This window comes from Amblyraja radiata, chromosome 6 (genome assembly GCF_010909765.2).
Source record: "Amblyraja radiata isolate CabotCenter1 chromosome 6, sAmbRad1.1.pri, whole genome shotgun sequence".
Lineage (NCBI taxonomy): Eukaryota > Metazoa > Chordata > Chondrichthyes > Rajiformes > Rajidae > Amblyraja > Amblyraja radiata.
In genome coordinates, this window is record NC_045961.1 from 28,727,722 (window position 1) to 28,743,089 (window position 15,368).

At 41.0% G+C, this 15,368-nt stretch overlaps 1 protein-coding gene across 5 annotated transcripts in view; it reads left to right on the forward strand.

Moving 5' to 3' along the window:
* sesn3 (sestrin 3) overlaps window positions 1-14,243 on the forward strand; it is a 114,029-nt gene extending 99,786 nt beyond the window's left edge. For 3 of the 5 annotated variants that reach the window (XM_033022396.1, XM_033022399.1, XM_033022398.1), the window contains one exon: window positions 9,782-14,243. In XM_033022396.1, coding sequence (XP_032878287.1) covers window positions 9,782-9,868 — 87 coding nt within the window. In that variant the 3' untranslated portion in view covers window positions 9,869-14,243. The remainder of the gene's footprint in view (window positions 1-9,781) is intronic. The other 2 variants (XM_033022395.1, XM_033022397.1) reach the window with 1 other exon arrangement.
* The last annotated feature ends 1,125 nt before the right edge of the window (window positions 14,244-15,368 follow it).

The following is a 15,368-nucleotide window of genomic DNA, read 5'->3' on the forward strand; positions in this document are numbered from 1 at the left end:
AACCTACAAACCTGTAAGTCCTTGGAGTGTGGGAGGAAACCGAGGATTTCAGAGAAAACTTGCGCAGGTCACAGGGAGAACGTAAAACTCCATAGGGACGGCACGCTTAGTCGGGATCGATCACGGGTCTCTGGCACTGTGAGGCAGCAACTCCAATGCTGGCGCCACCTTGCTGCCCCTAAAGGACATTGCATAAAGGGGCAGTGAAATTATAGTTTTAATGACTCGTGGCCCACAGAGAAAAGAAAGGGTGTGAAATTCATGAGTAGACGACTGTACTTGCTCCCACAAGAATAAATATCCTGTCCACTCCTTTGAGATCCCTGGATCATGTATGTTTCAATCAAATCCCTTCACTTTCCATCATAAAATAACCTGCCCATTACAGATATTAATCTTAGAAAACCTTCATGTGAACTGCTTGAAATATTTTAACGTCCAAAAAACATAGACATAACCATAGTGTGCACAGTACTTTAGACGTGGCCTCACCAGGGTAACTGACGTAGACAATAGGTGCAGGAATAGGCCATTCGGCCCTTCGAACCAGCACCGCCATTCAATGTGATCATGGCTGATCATCCACAATCAGTACCCTGTTCCTGCCTTCTCCCCATATCCCCTGACTTTGCTATCTTTAAGAGCCCTAAGTAGCTCTCTCTTGAAAGTATCCAGAGAACCTCTGAGGCAGAGAATTCCACAGACTCACAACTCTCTGTGAGAAAAAGTGTTTCCTCATCTCTGTTCTAAATGGAGTATAATTAACCTCCCTATTTTTCATTTCTCTTAGCAGTTCACTGGATGTGAGAGTTTACACAACACAAATTGGATAGCACATAATTGATTCCTATTATGTATCTTTCACATTTCACTGGAAAAACTGAACAATCAGCGAATGCTTGAAAATGTTCAATTTCCTGATTCTGGCGCTAAAGCCAAATGAGTTGAGTGTAAAACTTGTGTGTACGTTCAGTGCTTGGACATCACTCCAACTTAAATCTCATCTCCTTTCTGTGAAATTTGCATTTCTGCAGTTCCATCTGTTTGTGCACTTGAGATTTCCTTCACTCCCCCTTCCTTCAGCTCTGTAGGCTCTAAGCTGAGGAATACAACAACTCGCCCCATACCAACTACCAAAAGCTCGTTTCATGCACAGAGATACAGAGAAAAGCTTTTATTTGCTTGTTATCCAATTAAATCAGATACGATACATGAGTACAATCAAACCATAACCAAGGAGAAAAATACCAGAGTGCAGAATGTATTTACAGCATTGTGGTGTTACGGTACCAGAGAAAACGTTCAGTGTTTGCAATGAAGTAGATTGGGACTACATCCTAGCTTATAGGAGTCTGATAAGAGGGGGAAAAGTTTGTTCCTGTCTGGTGGGGTTTGTGCTTTCAAACATTGTTTTTTTCTGCCCGATGGGAGTGGGGAGAAGAGGGGAGAGACTGGGCTGAAAAAGGCCCTGGTGTTTTTGGGTTGCAATAAAACCTATTTAAAAACATTTATTTTGAAAATCTTGTAGGAAAAATAACATTGTTATTGCGTGTCTGAAATTCTTGGCCCAATCCCCCTTTTTACCATTGGCACAATTGTTTCTACAACATAATTTGCTATGACATGAGGTTTCTTGGGTATACCACTGTTGCGTTATTGCAGACCAACTGGTTTGACCCCTTTTGAAATTTGAAACGTGTCAGTGCTGCAACTTATTGGTGCCTCAAAGTGTTGGGGAATTGATATGGTGACCCAAAAGGTCAAAGGACACCCTGAACTAACCCTTGAACAGCTGCTTGAACCCTTGAACGGTCTTTCTAATAAGGTTTTCGGGTTTGTTTTTAAAAGAATTGGAGATAGATTGGGATGAAACATTGAAGTTTTCCAGAATCTATTTATTTTTTATTAGATTTGATGCAGAAATCAACTAAACAGATATTTAAAATCTTAAGTTTTACAAAATATTGCAAGTGCTGTCCCAGTCCACTGCCCAGACTCATCAGTCATAATGCCTGTTCATGTTTTTGTCCAAATGCACAGTGCGAAATGATATATCCTCCACACCCAATAGTGTAGTTCAGCGTAGAGGCTCTTCGGCCCACCGAGTCCATGCCGACCAGCGATCCCCGTACACTAGCGCTATCCAACACGCTAGCGATAATTTTTACCGAAGCCAATTAACCTACAAACCTGTACATCTTTGAAGTGTGAGAGGAAACCGGAGCACCTGGGGAAAACCCACCCAGTCACGGGGAGAACGTACAAACTCAATACAGACAGCACCCATATGTATCGGGCTCAAACCTGGGTCTTTGTCGGTGTAAGACAGCAACTCTACTACTGCGCCACCATGCCACCCTAGGCGTGCCATAAGAGGCGTGCCATGAGATGGACTCTGAGTGGCAAGTGGCTTTGGGTGGTATGTCACTGAGACCCCATCTTTCCATGTCCTGATAAATTTGTGGCTTGTAAAGGTTTTGGAACGGATTTGTCTCCGAAAGTCAGCCGCATTTAAAAACTGTTCAGATTGATACTCTTTTTTTTTCTTTTTTTTTAAAGACATGTAATTTGAAATGCTTAAATAAAAATTAAATAACAATTCAAAGACATACCATTTTCCACAGGATCATCGACCTCACTCACATCAATGCAGTTGCTGCTTATATGCTAACCAGCACTGGCGTAAAGTTGGCATATATAAATCTTGTTTATAACTCTGCAAAAAAAACCCAGCAAATACTGGAAATGTAAAATAAAAACTGCTGCTAAGCTCAGTTAGTTGTGTGTTTAGCAGTTGTAGATTGGTTATTGCATGTGAACCAATCAGAGTAGTGTAGCATCATTAACCCCAGCAGTGAAGGGGTGTGTGTGTGGGGTTTTGAGTGGGGTGGATTGCTGGTCAAATGAAGCAGCACATCACCTCCAGGTCAGAATTACTGTGTTTACTCAAGACTCACAAGAATGATCCCAGGAATGAGTAGGTTAATCTATGATGAGCATTTGTCGGCACTGGGCTGTATCGCTGGAGTTTAGAAGAATGAGGGGGGACCTCATTGAAACATATAGAATAGTGAAAGGTTTGGATAGAATGGATGTGGAGAGAATGTTTCCACTAGTGGGAGACTCTGGTCTCTCTCAGAATAGTCATAGCCTCAGAATTAAAGGACGTTCCTTTAGGAATATGAGGAGAAATTTCTTTAGTCAGAGGGTGGTGAATCTGTGGAAGTCTTTGCCACAGAAGGCTGTGGAGGCCAAGTCAGTGGATATTTTTAAGGCAGAGATAGATTTTACTTCGGAGTCACGTGAGTGACTACGTGAAGAACCCGCTTACGACGCATGCGTGCCATTTACGCTACACGCATTCGAACTCGTCATTGCTGGAGGAAGGACGTTCCTCCCAAACGGCAGGGGTTGAACCTGCAACAGTAAGGTGAGGGAACGTCGTTTCTTTTACTTACCTTTTTTCTTTCTACAGAAGGCTGATGAGAACTGGCTGGGGAGAGTCTGCAGAACTGCAGGCAGCCAGCAACGGCCGGGGCACTGCTATCTCCCTTAAAACGGGAGCCGGAGCCGACTTCAGCTCCAGGAGCACGCCGACAGCGGTGGAGCATGTCTGGAGCAGTCATTTCCGACGACTCGGACTACAGCCCCACGGACCTATACATGGGTCCGAGGCGCTGGAAGGAGCGAGAAAGCTGGCGGGGGAGAACCTGCAAAATTGCGGGCAGCCGGCAGCAGCAGCAGCAGCAAACGGCACGCTGATCTCCCGTAATGGGAACAGCTGTGCCCGATTTCGCTCCTGACTTCGCTCCCGCACCGGCCCCGGCCGGTCGGGAGAGGAGCAGCCGCGAGCGACCAGTGCCCGTGTGCATGGGGGTCGGTTTGAGCGGCTGGAGGAGATGGCAAGCAGCCGCGAGCGACCAGTGCCCGTGAGCACCGGGGTCGGTTGGAGCGGCTGCAGCATGACCAGCAGCCGTGACGGCCGGTGCCCGTGAGCACCGAGGTCGGTTGTAGCGGCTGCGGCATGCAGGATAAAGAGCAGCCGGGAGCGGCCAGTGCCCGAGAGCATTGGAGCCGGTTGGACTGGCTGCAGGAGAAATTAAGCAGCCGCAAGCGACCAGTGCCCGTGAGCACCGGGGTCGGTTGGAGCGGCTGCAGCATGACAAGCAGCCGTGAGCGGCCGGTGCCCGTGAGCACCGAGGTCGGTTGTAGCGGCTGCAGCATGCAGGATAAAGAGCAGCCGGGAGCGGCCAGTGCCCGAGAGCATTGGAGCCGGTTGGACCAGCTGCAGGAGCAGTACCCCTTGTGGGGCTGCAGAGTGGAAATACTCCAAAGTGGCAAAGCCACAGTGGGCAACTAATAAGCCCCACAGCAGTACTCCTTGTGGGGCGGCACAGAGTTTCTCACTCATCAGAGGGGAACACCGAGATTCAATCCTGGGCTGGCTGCAGGAGCTAGAACAGGAGCAGCTTCAGGAGCAGCCGTGACGTCCATTGCCCGTGAGCATTGGAGCCGGATGGAGTGGCTGCAGGAACTGCAGCAAGAGCAGCCTCAGGAGTAACGGCTTCAGGAGCAGCCGCGATGGCCAGTGATCATGTGCATTGGAGCCGGTTGGGTGCCCGAGAGCATCGGGACCAGCTGGAGCGGCTGTTGGAGCATGTAAGTGGCAGCTCCATGAGATGGAGACTAGTCACAGAGGGGCAGCTAGTAAGTCCTACAGCAGTACCTCTTGTAGGGCTGCACAGTGTTCTCCCTCATCAGAGGGGAGTATAGGGGGTCAAGTTTGGGCTCCACTTGAACAGGGGAGCAGAACATACCCCTAGTACACTTAGGGTGCGGAAACCCTATGGGAAAACACTTACCATCAGGGAACTGCAAAACCTGAATGTTCCCAGTATTAACCTAAACATGGTAGGGCAGGGAATTGAAACGAAAGAATGTTCTAAGTCCTAACAGATGAAAACCTGGAACCTCCCAACCTCCAATATTAAAATTTGGAGGCATCTTATCTTAACAGGGAAAGATCTTCACATCGAGGGAACTCTGGGACACATTAAGGAACGTCTTAAAAACTACTTCCTGAGAAATGTGCTACCCTCATCAGACACCGGCACCTCAACGACCACGGAGGATGCCGAAATAGTAACTAACCTACTAATAGGAACCAGGGAGGTTGGTAGTGGATAACAGATCTATCTGTATGCATAGAATTATTCTACCGACACTTAAAATTCAGAAGTACAGGGGTATACCTTAGAATTCTTCATTCCATTACCCTCCAGTTCAGCATGTACCGAACTGAATGTTCATGCTTACAGGGAAAGAAACAACTAAAGCGCATACTGAACCACAGTGCCCATATATTATAGGACTTATGGAGGACATCCACACGAATCACAGGGATTCGTGCCCTAAATATCCTTCTCATAATTTAGAGGTGGTTACCACTTCATCTTAGATTGACTAATTTGAATACTTCGTACTTTATATTCATTACAAATGGGAACCTTTGGTGCAACTAAGGGATTGATCCTAGGGTACTACATGGCAAGCATGGTATTAAAATACGCTTGCTATATAGGACTCATTGAAGGTGCCCACAGATGTATTTAACACAACAGATCATCTGCGATCCACCGTTAACACACTTCACATGGCAGTAACTTTGCCGTAAGAAAGGGTACAGCCTTTATGGAGGCTTCCAGGGAACTAAACCAGCCATCAGACTGGTAGTAGAATAATTGGCATTAGGGGCTGTGTGACAGCCACATGATATCAGACCTTTACATAATCATAGTACAGAGCGCTACACGCGTCACTCAAGAAATTATGTGGGGGTCATTCTGACCGACTTATGAAACAACCAAACACAGTTATCCGTCTATGGAACCACATACTGATGGGCCTTGGATTGGGATGCTACTAATTCCATCTCCAGCTGTGGGGGAGATGGAATGCTCAAGAGGCATCACTACTAACGTTGGGCATATATACCTGGGGAAGTGAGAGCTAGTCATGGCTTTAAGTCAAATTGTTTTGGGTTATATCACCAGTATGTTAATCTACAAATTGACAACACCACCGGGGTAGCATATGTCAACCATATGGGTAGAAACATATCGACACCATGTGACTATCTGGCCAACAATATTTGTGAATTGAATTGAATCCTGCTTGTCAATCAGACCTTTCGGGCTGAACGAGATGTTGTTGCCTGCAGCCATACATGTAATACTAGCAGCACACAATGGACACGGGCTGGCATCCGCCGCGGTGAGTTCACCGGGTACCTCCACACTGTGATGCAGGCAATAGTCTTAGAGTCACTGTCTCTATTAATCTGGATTAATAGCGTATCCAGATAGAGATTGGATATCAGCTTCCAACTACCAGGAAAACTGAATTTAGTGGCAGACAACAGGTCACGCTAAGTCTAAAAACTCTGTATGGATGTTGGATAAAATATGTATTGCTGGAACAGCTGGTATGGAACACCAGATAACGACCTATTCACATCCATGCTCTTACCAGTTATCAAATTATGTTCTTGGGAGCCAGAACCTGGGGCAGTGGTTCAGATGTATCTTCGCTGATTGGGGGATCATTTATGCATCCCTCCCTTTTGCCTCATCAGTCGGTTATTTAGGAAGAAACTATAGACTTCACGTCTCGAATTTGGATAATACCTGATGCCCTACGCAACCAGAGGTACTGGTGATATCAACATGGGTCAGAACCATACATCACCATCCATCATAGACCTAACTTACTGGGTCTTCCCGCAACAAGGGGAGTTACCCGTCACTATTATATATTAACCTATTTATTTAGAGTTGGAAGCACCTCTTCTACACCTGGGACTGACGGACCGAATGCGGAATTATTTCAGCGGGTCACAGACAGTCCACCTAAACATCAGTACTTGGTATCATCTAGTAATGGGAAGTACTGTCACAACAATAATCATCACCCACAGATCTATGAACATCCCGTCTGTTCTGGAATTCCTGGCAAGCCTCCATTACGATGAGAGGCTCAGTCATAGTGCCATCAACTGCGCCAGAGGTGCTCTGTCAATATACCTGTTGAAGGTGTTCAAAAGGGAACTGCAGATGCTGGAATGAAGGTACAGAGCGGCATTCTGTTGGGACAAACCCTGGTAAACAAACTCATGAGGGGCATTTTAAAATTAGTCCCCAGGAACCAGGTACTCCCAAATATGGGATGTGCGCATTGTACTGACCATGTTAAGAAACTGGTCTCCAGCTACAGCTCTGTTCCTACGGGAACTGACTATGAAAACAGTCATGCTGATGGTCCTGGTCACGCCACAAGGGTCCAGTCACCACAGAAAACAAGGTTGGACAACATGATTAATTCATCTGGAATTTATGGTTTACATCAGTGTAATAGTCATACAGAACAGACAGGGGTCAGCAGGCCTAAAAAACAGAATTCAGGGTCTACCCTACAGATGGGCGTCTCTGTATTATAACACACTTACTATCATACTTGAAGTATACTAAGATCATCAGAGGGGAGGAATGTCACTTTAATCAGCTACTAACAGCCATTTAAAACAGTGACAGTCCAGACCATCTCTGGATGGCTAAAACAAGTCCTAAATAGGCTGGAGTGGGAACTAGCATTTCAAATCTCACTCCACCAGGGCTGCAGCTACATTAGCAGCTATGAAGTTGGACGTACCAATGGACCAAATCCTCAAGACAGCAGGATGGCCAACGGAGGGATTTTCCAACGACTTTATAACAAACCAGTCATTGAACCTGAAACATTTACAGAAACAAACTTAAGTTCTGTAATATAATAGACCCATAAATAGGGGCAATAATTGGTGTTCATAATTTTACTGTTGGATTTCAATATCGTATTGATGTCTAATGTTGTTAACTCTACTCTCCCCAAAAATCAAGGCAGATGTGATGCATGGACTCGTTCCACGGCATGAAATCACAGAGCTTTAAAATCTTCACGTAGTCACTCACGTGACTCCGAAGTAGAATAGTAAGATTAAACGAGAACTTACCAGTTTGAAGTTTGATCCTTATTTTATGAGGAGGAACGTTGAGGGACTACGTGCCCTCCGCTCCCACCCTTGATCATAGTCTGAACTGGTATCTGTTGTCTAATCTTACTATGTTTAGTCATTATAGTTATCTGTGATTCCACACCGCTGCTTTGAAGAATGACACGCATGCGTCGTAAGCGGGTTCTTCACGTAGTCCCTCAACGTTCCTCCTCATAAAATAAGGATCAAACTTCAAACTGGTAAGTTCTCGTTTAATCTTACTATTCTTGATTAATACAGGTGTTGGAGGTTCTGGGGTGAAGGCAGGAGAATGGGGTTAGGAGGGAGAGATAGATCATCCATGTTTGAATGATGGAGTAGACTTGATAGTCCAAATGGCCTAATTCTACTCCTATCACTTATGACCTTATGAGTGAGCAACAACTCAAAGCATTGAGCTGGCAATTGGTGGAATCCACCTTCTGACCCAAAAGAAAATCTTCAACTGTGCCAAGGGAAATGTTTTTCTAATCTCTTTCCTCGACGGAGACGCAATTTTTATTTTCCATATTGTATCTCTGTCCGCACTGCGGCCTAACATCGAGGAGTTGGGAGCAGCTGCTGAAGATAGACCGGGAGCTCCATCGCGGGAGCATGCGAACTTACCATCGTGGAGCTCGCGATCCCTTTGCCAGAGATTGCCGGCAGACTTTAACATCGTGGAGCCAGCGATCTCTGGTTAGAAACAGACTTCGGGGAGCTCCAAGCCACGGGAGCTTTGACCGCCACAACGCGGGAGCTTCGATTGCCCAACGGATGGTTCCAGAGAATAAAGGAGATTGGAATATTTTGCCTTCCATCACAGTGATGAATGTGGGGAATCTGCTGTGGTTAACTTTTATGTAGTTGTGTGTCTTAGGTTTTTTTTTAGTATGGCTGTATGGTAATTCACATAACATTACCTTAATTGGTTCATGGGACAATAAAAGACCTCTGAACTGTATACAAAAATGAATTTCTCGGTACATGTGACAAATAAAGTAACATACCGTTGGACTCCTCTCAGAGGCCAAGACCTCTGTTGGTCCAGAAAATGGATGGTCCAGAAAGGCTCTGGAACCAAGGGTGCTGGAAAATAGTGATGGACCTGTCCTGAAATTTTTTAAAGCCAGGAATGAAAGGGCAAAATACTTTTTGAACGTTTTAAGATTGATTTCACATATATTTACAAATTATATTAAAATTCACAAATGGTTTTATTTCTTCACTATTATGGATTATACTTTGGCCAGTGTGATAATTTATAATACATTTATCCAAGTGTAATTTGGTTTGTCGTGATTATTGCATAATTTGAGACCATTTGAACAGGTAGTAAGCTATTCCCTTCAGTTCAATTTCATTTTGTACCTAAAAAAACCCCATTTGAAATGAGAGAATGGTCTGAAGAAGGGTCTCGACCCGAAACATCACCTATTCCTTTGCTTCATAGATGCTGCCTCACCCGCTGAGTTTCTTCAGCATTTTTATCTATCTTTGGAATGAGAGTGCACTTTTCACATGTCTTGGTTGCATTTTTCATTTTGCTGGAAAACCATTGAGTTTTTATTTTTCACAACTGGACTGCTCAAAAGGACATGCTTGAGATGAAGATCATGAAAACTGGAGCGCCCAATGTACAATCCACCGTGAATTTTAACAAGACCATAGATAACAGGTGACTTATCAATGTTTGTTTTTTATTTTCCTCAGATCCATGTTAATTTGCTGTTGATGGAAGCACGTATGCAGGCAGAACTCCTGTATGCTCTACGAGCTATAACTCATTACATGACTTGAAGTCAGGAAAAAATACTTTCTCCAAGAACTTGCTGGCAATGGAAGCTGAACCAGTGCTGATTCTAATTTTTGGGGGCAGTGACAATGAATCCATTCTAGAATATTGTCCAAAACATTAGCCATAATGTGCAATTTGTGCTGACTAGAAAAACTGAAACATTGCTAAAGTTTAACACTGAAAAGTAATCTTATAACTGATATCACTTGCCAAATTCACAGCCCATTTATAATGTGTTTGCCTGTGCAATAGTCAGGAGTAATGTGAAGTGGTTTGTGAGAGAAAGTGAGCGAAGAAGGATCTTGGTAATTTCCAAAATGTGAATGAAAAATGCAAACATTTCTCAGGTTTTGTTTGCTTTAAATCTAGCATGGATGTTGTTCTCCCTTCTATGAACTTTTTTTATTTGCGTTGTAGTTGAATTCTATTTGCACATCTGTCTTTTATAAGCTAAATAAACTACAGGAGCTAAATTAATCTATGATGCAAGAACTGGACCCACTAAAGTTAAAGAATTGTTTAAAATAAATGTGTTTGTTTGAGTGTATGTTATCTGAAACTTGTGAATTTCTGCTTTAAATATTGACCATTCTGAACTGTTCAAGTCACAATCATTTTTATTCATACCTCTTCCCATTCTACATAGACTAGAAATGTAATGTGCAAAATGTTTTTGTAGAAACAGTGATATACTGGTAGAAGTGGTATACTTTGAGCAAATTGAATACATGTAGTTAGATTACTAAACCATTAGATTCATAACCATTAATGGACATTTATTGATGGACATTTAGCATTCATTGTTGAAACCTGGATCAGATTTGCTTTTGATTAGCAGGCAACACTTGTAGGAGATCACATTCCTCCTTGACTTCATTGCCCACATTTGCCTTTGTTGCTGCCATTGAATTACATTGTTTATAATTTCCTAAAATGAAATTGATGCTCTGTGAGTTAACATAGCAATAACCAATTGCATTTGAGCGAATGGTGGTTGAAATTTTTCAAAACTAGATGCGACACTGATTAAATCAAGTAGCATATATGTTTTGAAGTTGGTAGCAGAATTCTCCTAGAAGATGCTAGTGTAAATCTTTAGTTTGGGAAGGAGGATTATTCCTGTTCACCAAAACTAACTCCTACTTGCATTGAGATATTAATTGAGATATTAATTAGGGAGAACCACTTTTCAATATGCGAACAGAGGTAGAGCAGAACAATATGGCAATTATCACATGTTATTTATTTTAGATGTATATTTTGATTAGTTTAGGAATATTGATGCAATCGGGAATAATAATTGAAGCTGCCATAATAAAATTCTATTAATATTTTAAAAAAACAGTCCACTCCTATCCAATTGCATTGCATCATTTATCAGAGAAACAATTATGGTTATGCAAACTAACTATTTGTATGACTTATTTGGCAATGGAAGCAAAGATACCAGAAGTAACTCTTTAGCATGCAGTTACACCAAAATACTATTATCTGAGGAACAGTTTTTAAATATTCTGTAGCATTATATGAACAAAAATATCTGCTGACATAATTGACGATGCTCTTGCAGTTAAAACTTTTGAAATATGTTTTGAGAGTTAAGTAATGTTGGGGCCAGAACACTTAAATGTTTGAAAGAGAAACTAGGGTTCTGTTTTTATTTCTCACTTCATAGGCATAATCCCATTTCTTTTTTTTTTCTCGAAGCTGATTGAAGTCTTGGTGACCACAGTGAGTGTACGTTGTGTCATTGTGCTGGCCAACCTTTCCTAATTTTTTTTTCATCTAGAATTAATATAAAAAACATGAATGATGCAAACCAATCTTGATCAGAGATTAGATTAAGTGAATCAAATGGTTCTATTGTTAGGTGTTTAGGGTTGGCTGGGGGTGTCGGTTATAAAAATATGACATTTTAATTGTGTCCGCCTTTTCTTTAGCCCCACAGATATTCCCATATCTAATCATTTTCTAGGATTCCAGAATCATCCAAAACTAGAAAACAATAATCCCACAGGTAATGTTTAATTAGAGAACTGTGATGTGCACTTGACTGAATCCTTCCAAAAAAATCATAGATGACCAAATCATTAGCTTTGGGTACAAATTGTATAATTAATAAAAATCTGATTTGAAATAAAGTGGGCAAGGATGATGCTTTCATGATATATGGAATATCCTTCAGAAGCTTGGATTATGAATACACAAACATGATGCAGATGTTCTAAGCATTTACAGCCATTTAATTATTTAAAACAGCAAGTAGAACTTTTGACAAAATTAAAATAACAAGTTTGGATGTTGCACAAATGTATAAATTTCATGCAACAGGCTCAGGTTAAAATATTGAAATCAGAATTTACAGTTTATCGCCCACATTGAAGTGTTGTTTTCACTGGTATTTTTGGCCATTAGGCTTCTATATTAATGCACAATTTTCCACCTAAAGGAATTCCTCATTTTACAATGGAAGTGTAGTTTTGGTATCACTACAACAGAGATAACATAATCTCCCCCACTTTATAGAGACTGGAAGAGAGCCAGACCTTTATTTCACAAATGAATGCCAAAAGGACTCTTGTCAACTTAATGAGGAAATTTGTCTTTTTAAATTTTGTGTTGCTTTAGATCACTCTCTGGCCAAATCTGTAACTGCCATTAGTTAGGAAATGGCACAAGTAAACTCCATTGGATCTGTTGATTTTTAACACTTTTTGACATTAATCATAAATATGCTAATTATATAGTGAAATCTATGAGGGATTAATAAGTGTTGGCCACTGTCAAATCCATGGATCAGACACCATGCCCATAATTGTGCTTGGGGTTCCAGGTCATAAAACATTTATCACCTGGTGTGCAAGGATGCTTCATCCTGGCATGCTAATTTAAAGTGCATTGGAGGATTTGGTTTTTGTCGTAAAACAACCAATATGAAATTTCTCATGGCCTACCACAGATTATAACATTAATTCAAAAGTTCTTCACTAGTTATAAAACTTTTTAGGATATCTCAGTCATTCAAGTTGCTGTATAAATGCACACTTTTTTATTTACATGTCTGGTATGTAGAATGGAGTATGAATACATTTGATTCTTATCCACATAACATTGATGTTTTCATTTTAGAAACAACAAAAACTGTTAAGTCTTAAGAACCATCTTAAGGAGGATGTTGAATCTACCAAAAGGACCAGCTTTTAATGTGTGCTGGTGGAGAAAAAACTGGATTTAAATTTAAATGGAATTAAAACTTGAACTCTTTGCCAATGCCTTACTCTTCTGGATGACTAAGTATTATATGAATGACAAATAATGAATGTATATTCCTATAGGTGAATCTAGAAATTAAAGCTTTGTTTCAAGTGGTAATTACTCCAATTTAAAATACTAGATTTCCAAAACGAAACAAGTATTTTTATGGTGTGAGCTAAATCATCTTGTGATATCTATTTGACTATCCAACAGTATTATAAATAATCTTGGATGCTTTGGTACTATGCACATTCAATCATTTATAATCAAACAACAACTGTGATACTAATCTTGTATTGTGCTTTGTTACTGTATGATTAAGTTGCTGTATAATGTGTTTGTAAAATATTGCATTGCATGAAACAAGTGTCACCTGTTTCGATCCACCCACTTTTCTTTTTGCAGTGTATTTGAAAAAAGCTACTTTGAAAAGGTTCAGCAATTGTAAATGCAGAAGATGGCACCTGCCATATTTGACACAATCGTGTTTAATGTGTGGGAACAAAGTATTTTTTTTCTACATGGCTCTTGTTAATTCACTTATTGGTGAAAATGATCCCAGGTAGCTGCAAATAGAAGATGAGAATGGTGAATCTGTGGTCACCAACAGTCAAAAGGGTGTTTTGAATTTTATTATTTTTGTAACTCTGTTAATTCTTGCAGAAGTTTTTATTTAACATCTTTTCTGAATGCTTTTTTCCCCTCTAATTTTATACAGAAAATGTGATTATGGTTGTGATAGATATTTAAGTAAAGGTAATTTGGGTTTTTTTCCCAGTGATATTTTCAATTTTTATCAGATGGAGGAAAAACACAAGACAAACTATTGGGATTGATACAGATGACGTTTTGCATTGCACTTTGATGAGCAAGACTCTTGAGACTGACAATAGTTTCTTCTGTTTAATTTGACACGAGTAACAATGGAACAAGTGCATTCTTAACCATACACTCTACCCAAAGGATAATCTGCACTTATTCCTGTGGTTGAAGATGTTCTATTATAGGTACGAAATGATGAAGTTGGTTTGTAAAGAAACATCACATTTATATTTGGAGATTTCATTGTTGTTATTGAGAAGGAATGAAGATAAATTTGTTTCAATAAAATTGGAAAAACAACTTTTTTTCTTCTGGAATAAATTTCTTATCCAGCAGTGAAGAAAGACACAAATTCTGGAGTTACTCAGGACAGGCAGCATCACTGGCTAGAAGGAATGGGTGACGTTTCGAGTCGAGACCCTTCTTCAGACCCTTACCCAGCAGTATTAATTTAAATATAGACAAATTACTAAGTTACTTAATGAAAGAGAAAGAGAAAATATCTAAGCAACAACAAATTTGAAATGGGGAATAAAAAGGAAATTTCAAGATGGGAACTAGTGTCAGAGTACACTGACGAATACATAGCTGGCAAGTGTGGGGCAGATGCTTATATGTCAAACCAGGGCTGGACTTACACATAAAATGTTAGAGCCCTGGAGAATCCGAATACAGATTTCAAGGAAGATGTTGCAGAAGATTACAGATGAATAGATGTTATGTGAAAGCAGTTTTGCAAAAGTCCTTTTTGTTTTTATTTTGTGGTGGGGGGGGAGGGGGGGGGGGGGCAGAATTAAGCTCATGGAGCTCATGGAGCTTGTACCTGATCCAACCTGACACAGCATGGGCGAGCTTCCAGTAATTTTGTGCTCCACCACTGTTTTCCAGATAGCCTGGAACTTTACAGCAGGTTCTGACGTAATTTGAATGATTAATATTTTAAAAATAATATGAAAATAATACAGATACTTTTTAAAACAACTGAAAATATTTCAATCTAGCCATAAATGTACAATTATTAAAACTAGCCTTGGTCCTCCAGATGAATGGGGCTCGATACCTGCATCGGATCTAACTCTGCACTGTTTCCCCAATGTTAAAACAAGTACATTTCTGCAAAGTTTTCTCTGCTGCTGGCTTCAGGACTTTAACACTGGGGATGTCAGGAAAATTATAGGTGAATAACTGCCAACAAGTACATCAGCAAGAAATGAGTTCATAGGTTCATATGTGATAGGAGCAGAATTTGGCCATTCGGGCCATCAGGTCTACTCTGCTATTCAATCATGGCTGACCTATCTTTCCTCCTCAACTGCATTCTCTTTTTTAAAACCTTTTTATTAGCTTTTTTCCCCAAAAACAAAAACAAAACAAAAAGAATTATGATAAACATAACAATGATATTGATACATAGGGATCAGGATT